We start from the raw sequence: 7,975 nt of genomic DNA, 5'->3' as shown, positions 1-7,975 counted from the left end.
GCTGCTCACTACAAAACCAGAGGCTATGCCCCTCAAGAGATGAATAAGATGCAACCCAGAAACATGAGAAATATGGAGATGCAGGGCAACATGACTCCTCCGAAAGTTCACAACTCTTCATAACTGAATCCCAGGTTACTGAAGTAGTTGAAAGGCCAGATTCAAAAGTTTAGTTTTAAAAATGATACGTCACCTGAAGGATGATTCAGATAAACTGAAGAATGGAGTAAAGAAGTCAGTTCAAAATCTTGAGGAAAATGCCAACAATTTGGGTAATAAATGAGCAAACATATAAAATTTATTTTAAAAACTGGAAAATGGAAAAGCAAGAGCTTAATACCTCAAAACTACAACAGAAGCCAGGAGCCATTGGCTCAAGCTTGTAATTTCATCTACTTCAAAGACTGAGATCTGGAGATCATAGTTTGAAGCCTGTCTATGCAGAAAAGTCTGTAAGAACCCATCTCCAAAACAACCAGTAAAAAGCTGGATGGAGACAAAAAGCCCCCTCAGGAGTCAAGCCTTCAACTCAGGAGCCTTCGCGGGACCCTTCAGGTCAAACGGTAACATTTGGACAGGTCAGAACATCAGAGCAACTTAGATTCACTTTCTCCGTGGGAAGAGGTGGGAATGCCAGCTTTACAGCACACACACTGTGAATGATGTATCCACAGCCTAATGTTGAAAAGATTGATCCTCAAGCTCTGGGAGGTTGGGGATGCTGTGGGGTGGTCAGCTTGGTGTTTGGTGAGTCCTTAGGACAGAAGTTGGTCTGTGAGAAATTTCATGTCCATACAAGAGGCAGGGGAATTTGCTAGGTGTCCAACTATCGTATGGGAGCCCCGAAGACAAAACCAGAAGCTAGCAGCAAACTACAAAAGCTGCATCTTGCAACATGCACAAGATATGAAGGGTCTATTGTATGTAAAGAGTTCATTAAACCCAGTAAGAAAAGGCGCTGTCAGGCTGGAGACTGGTCTGTCAGGAAGGAGGTAGATGGGCGCAGCCTCCCCTGCCTGTCTGGCTCAGGACCGGTGCATAGGCAGAGTGCTGTCATCACTTATCAGTGCGTGTGCATGCAAAGGAACAAAGCCCAGAAGCGGACACAGGTGACTGGGAAGTGAAAAGATGATTGACACACTGACAAAGATCGTATGTCTGTCAATCAGGTCCGAGGAGGCTGACAAGTCCTACAACCTGCAGTAGGCAAGCTAAAGACACAGGAGAGCTGCATGCTCCATTCAAGGTCAAAGGCCAGAAGAAAACTGGAATGCAAGCTCAAGGGCAGATGAGGAATTTTCTCATATTTGCAGGGAGGGTTGTCAGCTTTTTGTTCTATTCAGGCCATCATCAGATCACACGATGCCCACTCACATAAAGAGCTGCTCACTTTACTCAGCCTTATCCACAACACCTTCAATGGAGACTTGCAGCACAATGCCAATGACATAGTCGTGTTGACACATAAAAGTAATCATCAAGCCGGGCACTGGTGGCTCACGCCTGTAATCCAATTACACAGGAGGCTGAGGATCTCAGTTTAAAGCCAGCCCGGGCAGGAAAGCCTGTGAGAGTCTTATCTCCAACAAACCACTCAGAAAACTGGAAGTGGGCTGTGGCTCAAGTGGTAGAACGCTAGCCTTGAGCTGAAGAGCTGAGGGACAGCGCCCAGGCCCAGAGTTCAAGCCTCATGACTGACAAAAAAAAAGTAATCATCATACCATGCTAGATCCATAAATGGTTTTTGAGAAGTGGGTGGCATTCAGTCTTGGGGATACAACTGCTGGTGGCAAGGGTAGGAGGAAATGCATTGAGAACCTGTGTGTGGGGGGGGGGGGTAGTCATTGATCTCCAGACACGGTTACAGCAAAGTCTGTGTCTGGCCTCCGCACTGCTGCTTAGAACAGGGAAATGCCTCAAGCTCCACTAAGACCCGAGAATGCACCTGCACAAAGGCGGAAAAGTGACTAGTGTGCACACCATGGAGGTGAGTGAGAAGAAAAGCACAGATCAGATCCCAAATTGGATCACAGATTGTGATCCCAGGTTTATGAGACAACACAAAGCCCCGAGCATGTGCTGTGTAGCACCGTGCACTGCCGCATGGCTGGCGCGTCTCCAAGCAGATGCTCGTTCTAATGAAAAATAGAGAAGTTTTAGCATGCTTATTGTCTGTCAAAACAAGAAAGGAACACAGAGGAGACCTTTTAAAGTGAGTAACTGCCAAACAAGAGAAATCAGCCCACAGGAGAGGCTCAGGCAGGAAGATATTCTCATGCAATGGGAAGACGGGCAGAAGTGTGGGCCCAGGGAATGGCTGAGCACCACCAGCTTATGTGTGCTTAGTCAGTGGAACATTGATGTGTGAGCTGCAGCTCACACCTGTGTCCAGGAAAAGTCCCCTAATGGGTGCCGGCCAGCTTTAGATTCTGGCCTGTCTACTGTTTGTCTTCAGGGCTTTCGAAGGACTCTGCTTTGAAACCCAGCCCTGCGTGTGAGGGTGAGTTGGATAGAGTAGGTGGCAGGGACCTTGGGACTTGGAGTCTTGGGACTTGGAGTCTGCGCCTTCCTAATTGGCCACTGGAGGCGGCGAGTCCCAGCCCTGCAGCGTTGAGAGAATCTCCCCCCACACCGCAGTGACCCCAAGTGCAGACACTTCCACACACTGGGCGGACGGGGACAGGGAGGAGGCAAGGAGAGGGGGTGGCCCACCCTCCTTACAGGACGTGCGAGCCACCGTGACTGCAACCCGCACTTGAGATCCGAGGTGCCACCTCTGCCCCAGCCCTCCTCACTCAGGAGCCAGAGCTGACCTGCGGAGGGGACCGGCCCCCCAGTGTCCACCTCCCTGTCTACAGCACACAGCAGGCTTAGCAGCCCCGGGACCGGACAGCACGGCGCTGGTGAGTCAAGTGACATAATGATGGTGCAGAGGTGGGCGTCAGGTCAGCACTGACCCTCCCTGGGGCGCTGCCTGCAGCCAGGTCAGTGTGAGGAGAAGCTGCGAGGGGACTCCCACGGACACAGCCTTTGGTCAAGAGCTTGACAAGGCCCCAGTGTCCGGCCCCACTCGGGGCAGGAGATTGGAACAGGCCACGGGGAGGCCACAGGGCTGGGTCCCTCTGTGCGCAGGGAGACTGACTCGGGCCAAGGCATGTACCTCGGTGTGTGGCACTGCAGGCATCCCCACACACAGGGCACCGCGGGCTGCGTCTCCCAAAGCCACAGCAACTTTGATGCAGGGGGAGGGGCCGGGGCTCATTAGGAGTGGCCGAGCTTCCAGGCAGTCACCCGCAGTCCCTGGCCAGCAAGCTCTGTCCTAGCACAGGTGCAAATACACAGCCGTGTATCCAAGGACCTCTTGGGTGAGAAGCATGACCTCTTGACCTGCAGGTGGTGGTGGGTAGTGGGCTCCCTGGACATAGAGGAGGTGGGCAAAAAGGGAGAATGGCCAAGACAAAGGGCCATGCAGGGACTCCCCCCAGTGCCCACGCACCCCAGCTGTGCCCTGTGAGCCCTGCGTGGGCATCGTGGCCACACCGACTCCTCCTGTTGCAACTCGGGTTCTCAGCAGTGTCCTGGAAGAGGTCAGCACAGACACCCAGCCGGGCCCAGCGGTGTGCGCGCCTCTCAGCTGTCGGAGGCGCCATCTAAGAGATGACAGCTGAGGAGAGTCAGCACCAGCTAGTCTCTTCAGGTCGCTGACCCCAGGGGACTGCTCCCCACACCCCGCCGGCTGGACCGAAGGAGAGGAGCCCACACTGAAACCGGCTCCTGCCTTTGCAGCTCTCCTGCCCCGCAGGGACCCTGGCCAGCTGGCCGGCTTTCACGCCTCCATCCCGACCCCCACGGCTCAAGCGGCTCCCTCCCAGCTCTGCAGGCTCCAGCGCTGCTCACAGACATAAAGTCTGCGGGCCAGGAAGGTCCAGAGACACAGACAGACAGTGGTCCTCAGCAGCTCCCAGTGCCGGGGCAAACCACGCCCAGGACCCCCTGGGGGTGAGGCTGGAGGGTGAGTACCGCACGGGGCGGAGGGGGGGGGGAGGAAGCGTGTCCAGTCTTGAAGGTGTCTTGACTCTTCTCCAGATACTTCTGTCACCTAGGAACTGGGGCGGCCCCTCCCCTCCATTCAACACCTGGCAGCTTGTTGGACTATCCTGACCTGCAAGGACACAGGGAGACCCGTAGATTCAGGGCCGCTGTGGTCCAGGCTCAGAGTTGGGGTGCTGGGCTGCAGTCGGGGTCCTTCAGGGCACATGGGCAGAGATACCGGTTCTTTCCCAAGGGCTGCCACCTGCTCGCTGCACGGTGGGGGAAGGTATACCTGCCCGGCAAGAGGACCTCAGGTCCGGGAGGGAGGACCTCAGGGCCCGGCGGGAGGACCTCAGGGCCGTCCTGAATCTCTGAGTGGACAGGACAAGTCTCAAACGTGCAGAGGGAGACAGTGCCCAGTGCACCCATGGCACAGCTCAAGAGCACGCTCAGGTGGACACCAGGGTGTCAGAGCCAGGCATGGGATGCTGAAACACTGTCCCTCAGCCAGTCAGAACACAGCATCCCCACAACACAGCCCTCTCCCACACCCAGGGCCTGGCACACACGCCCGAGTCAAGTGAATCTGAGGCAATGGCCCTGAGGCCAGGTGAGCACCCGGGAGAGCTGCGTAGCTGGCAGCTGTCGGTGGTGAGCAGCGTGTCACCAAAGGTTCCTGGCGTGCCTCCAGCCCATGACTGTGGGCCTGCGGCCCTTCCCCTCCTGCCTCCCCTCCTCTCTCCAGCCGTCCCTGCCCAGTGCCATGCCAGCCCATAGGAATGGAAACCTCTCCGCAGCACCCGCGTGGGGCTTCGTGCTGGAGGGCTTCCGGGGCGGGCTGGAGACCCAGGCCCTGCTCTTCGCCATCTTCCTGGCCCTGTACCTGGTGACCGTGCTGGGCAACCTCACCATGATCATGCTCATCACCCTGGATGCCCGCCTGCACTCCCCCATGTACTTCTTCCTCAAGAACCTGTCCTTCCTCGACCTCTGCTACTCCTCCGCCATCGCCCCCAACGCCATTGCCAACTTCTTCTCCTCCTCCAAGGCCATCAGCTTCGCCGGCTGCGCCATGCAGTTGTTTTTTTTCTCTTTGTTTGTTACCACTGAGGGTTTCCTTCTGGCTGTGATGGCCTATGACCGCTTCATGGCCATCTGCAGCCCCCTGCGGTACCCTGTGGCCATGGGCCCAGCCACCTGTGCCCGCCTGGTGCTGGGCGCCTATTTTGGAGGCTGCCTCAACTCCATAGTAGAGACCAGCCTCACCTTCCGCCTGCCCTTCTGCAGGTCCAACCACATCGACCACTTCTTCTGCGATGTGCCGCCCCTGCTCCAGCTTTCCTGCGCCAGCACGGCGCTCAATGAGCTGGTCATGTTTGCCATCTGTGGGCTCATCATTGTGGGCACCACTCTAGTGGTCCTGGTCTCCTACGGCTACATCATGGTGACCATCCTCAGGATGCGCTCGGGCTCAAGTAGGCACAAGGTCTTCTCCACCTGCGGCTCCCACTTAACAGCTGTGTCCCTCTTTTATGGGACTGTTTTTGTCATGTACGCCCAGCCAGGGGCGGTGGCATCCATGGAGCAGGGCAAGGTGGTCTCCATCTTCTATACCCTGGTCATCCCGATGCTCAACCCGCTCATCTACAGCCTTCGGAACAAGGACGTGAAGGATGCCCTGCGGAGGCTGGGACAGAGATGCACAGCCTGATGGAGGAGACTGGGACAGACACACGGCCTGATGGAGGAGGCTAGGACAGAGACACACAGCCAAATGGAGGCTGGGACAGAGCTAACATGACCATGTGAAAGAGTCTGGCTGGTGAAAGCAGTGTTCTGGGGCTGGAAAGACAGGTTCTGAGGGACACATTGTATGGGGGCTCCCATTGCTTGGTCTTTCTTTCTTACTTGCTTTCTTCCTTCTTTCTTTCCCTTTCTTCCCTCCCTTCCTCCCTCCTTCTCCACCCCTGTCCTCCTTTCTTCCTTTTTTCCTTCCTTCCTCCCATCTCTTATCCAACCCTTCTTGAAAGCATGTTATGAACCAGGCATTTACTACACGAGAATAATAGAGCTTGTGATTTTCCTCCAGAAAATAAATGGTCCCAAGAGGAAAGGAGTCCTAACTCAGTAGACACATGGTGCATGTGCATTTACCACTGTTGGCATTCCAAGTTTGGGTTTTATTAATGAAAGTTAAATACATGAGTCCATTTTGAGAAAAAAAAAGATCCCTAATGACTTACACATCCAAGCCACCCCCTCCCACCCCGGCCTACCCAGATGCAGAGCTGGTCATGCTCTAGGGCCCCCCAAGCCTCACTGAAAATGCATCCTGACTCCACATCTCTCCAAGGGATCATTTAAAATCACACTTTTAATAATAATTTACACATCAGTGGGAAAAGCTTTGTCTTCCACTGGTCCAACTCTGTCTAGTTGTCAGAGGTCCCAAGAACTGTGGTAATGAATACACACACACACACACACACACACACACACACACACAAATCATCAAATCAAAACCCCACAAGTCAGAGAGTTCAACCCAAGCCCACAACCTCCTCCTGTTTCTGCTCATGACTAAACTTGACCTTCTGTGACGGGAGTCCCCACTGCCTGCTGGGAGTGCCACCCCTCCCCCCCATACCACCACGTTGTGTGTCTGCACCCTTGGTTTCAGTTGCTCGGCGTTGAGTTTGTGAGACTGATAGTGGTTGTCTGTGGAAGGAGTTTCCCATGTTTGGGCATGGCACCAGACTGCAGTGTTTGAAGATGCCCCGCCCCATCCTTGATAGCCAGGTGCACTGCTTCCAGCTCTGCCTTCCAAAATAAGGCTGCTGCGCACTCTTTCTTGTCACTCGGTGTGCGGGGGAGGAATTTCTGCTGGAAATTCCTAAAGCACTTTGTAGATGCTGGTGAATTTTAATTTTAGCCACTTGTGCTAAACTTACCTTTCCCTTCTGGTTAATGAAGTTTAAGATCTTTTTGTGCATTTAGTGGCCATTGAGATGTCGGGTTGTAGGGTAGTTTATCATTTACATATTTTTTATTGTGTCCTCTTTTTGCACTTATTTGCATGAGTTCTCCATTTGTGTTAGAATAAGTCTTTATTGATTGTGTGATTTTTCAAATAACATTGCCATCCTAGGGGGTGCATTTTGCTAATTATCTTGTGATCAACAGAGATCTTTCAACTTAACGCTTGAGGTTCCTCAGTCTATTTATATTAATGCTTTCTGTGACATGGTGAGAAAAATCTTTGTCTACTTGGGTCACAGTCTTTTATATCATTTTATACTTAAATGCTTAGATATTTGCCCTTAACTTTACCACCTCAATCAAATATATTTGTGTATTGCATATAAATCATCCTTTGTTTATCGTCAAAACAATTTATCTATCCATCTATCTTACAATTCTTTTGTTCATACTGTCCTATAGTGAACCATAACTCATGTGAAAATGACTAATTTAAAATAACAGTAATATAATTACCTTTTGATAATTTATAAAGGAAACCATGCTTTATTACCAACAACTAAATAAGGCCACTTTTGTCATAAACCCAGGCTCTATATACATTTGGGTACATTGCTAGACTCAGTTCTTGAAATCTGGGCTTTTGTCTATCATGAAGTTATTTAATACATGACAAATATGAAGTGCCATAAGCAAAACACACTGAACAAAAATTTAATCTACTAAAGGAAGCTTCACAGTGTCCTTCCACTACATAAAAAACACCATTAACCACAATGCCACATCTAAGAGTACATTTTATTTTATTTTATTTTATTTTTTATTGTAAAGATACTATACAGAGGGTTACAGTTACATGAGTAAGATAATGAGTACACTTCCTATTGAGCATTGTTACCCCCTCCCTTGTTTTCCCCCTACCATCCCTTCCCTCCCTACCTTCCCCGAGGTTCTTTTTTTTTTT

The 7,975-nt window shown here is 51.8% G+C and overlaps 1 protein-coding gene across 1 annotated transcript; it reads left to right on the top strand.

Moving 5' to 3' along the window:
- The first annotated feature begins 4,626 nt into the window (after window positions 1-4,626).
- On the top strand, window positions 4,627-5,743 carry LOC106000785 (olfactory receptor 12-like). The gene is made up of 2 exons (XM_013036023.1): window positions 4,627-4,683; window positions 4,778-5,743. Exons 1-2 carry the CDS (start codon window positions 4,627-4,629, stop codon window positions 5,741-5,743), a joined length of 1,023 nt encoding a protein of 340 aa, XP_012891477.1.
- Window positions 5,744-7,975: the final 2,232 nt, after the last annotated feature.

Source organism: Dipodomys ordii, unplaced genomic scaffold (assembly GCF_000151885.1).
Source record: "Dipodomys ordii isolate 6190 unplaced genomic scaffold, Dord_2.0 Scaffold238, whole genome shotgun sequence".
Classification (NCBI taxonomy): Eukaryota; Metazoa; Chordata; class Mammalia; order Rodentia; family Heteromyidae; genus Dipodomys; species Dipodomys ordii.
Note: the sequence above shows the minus strand (reverse complement) of the source record. Positions and strands in the feature narration are given on the sequence as shown.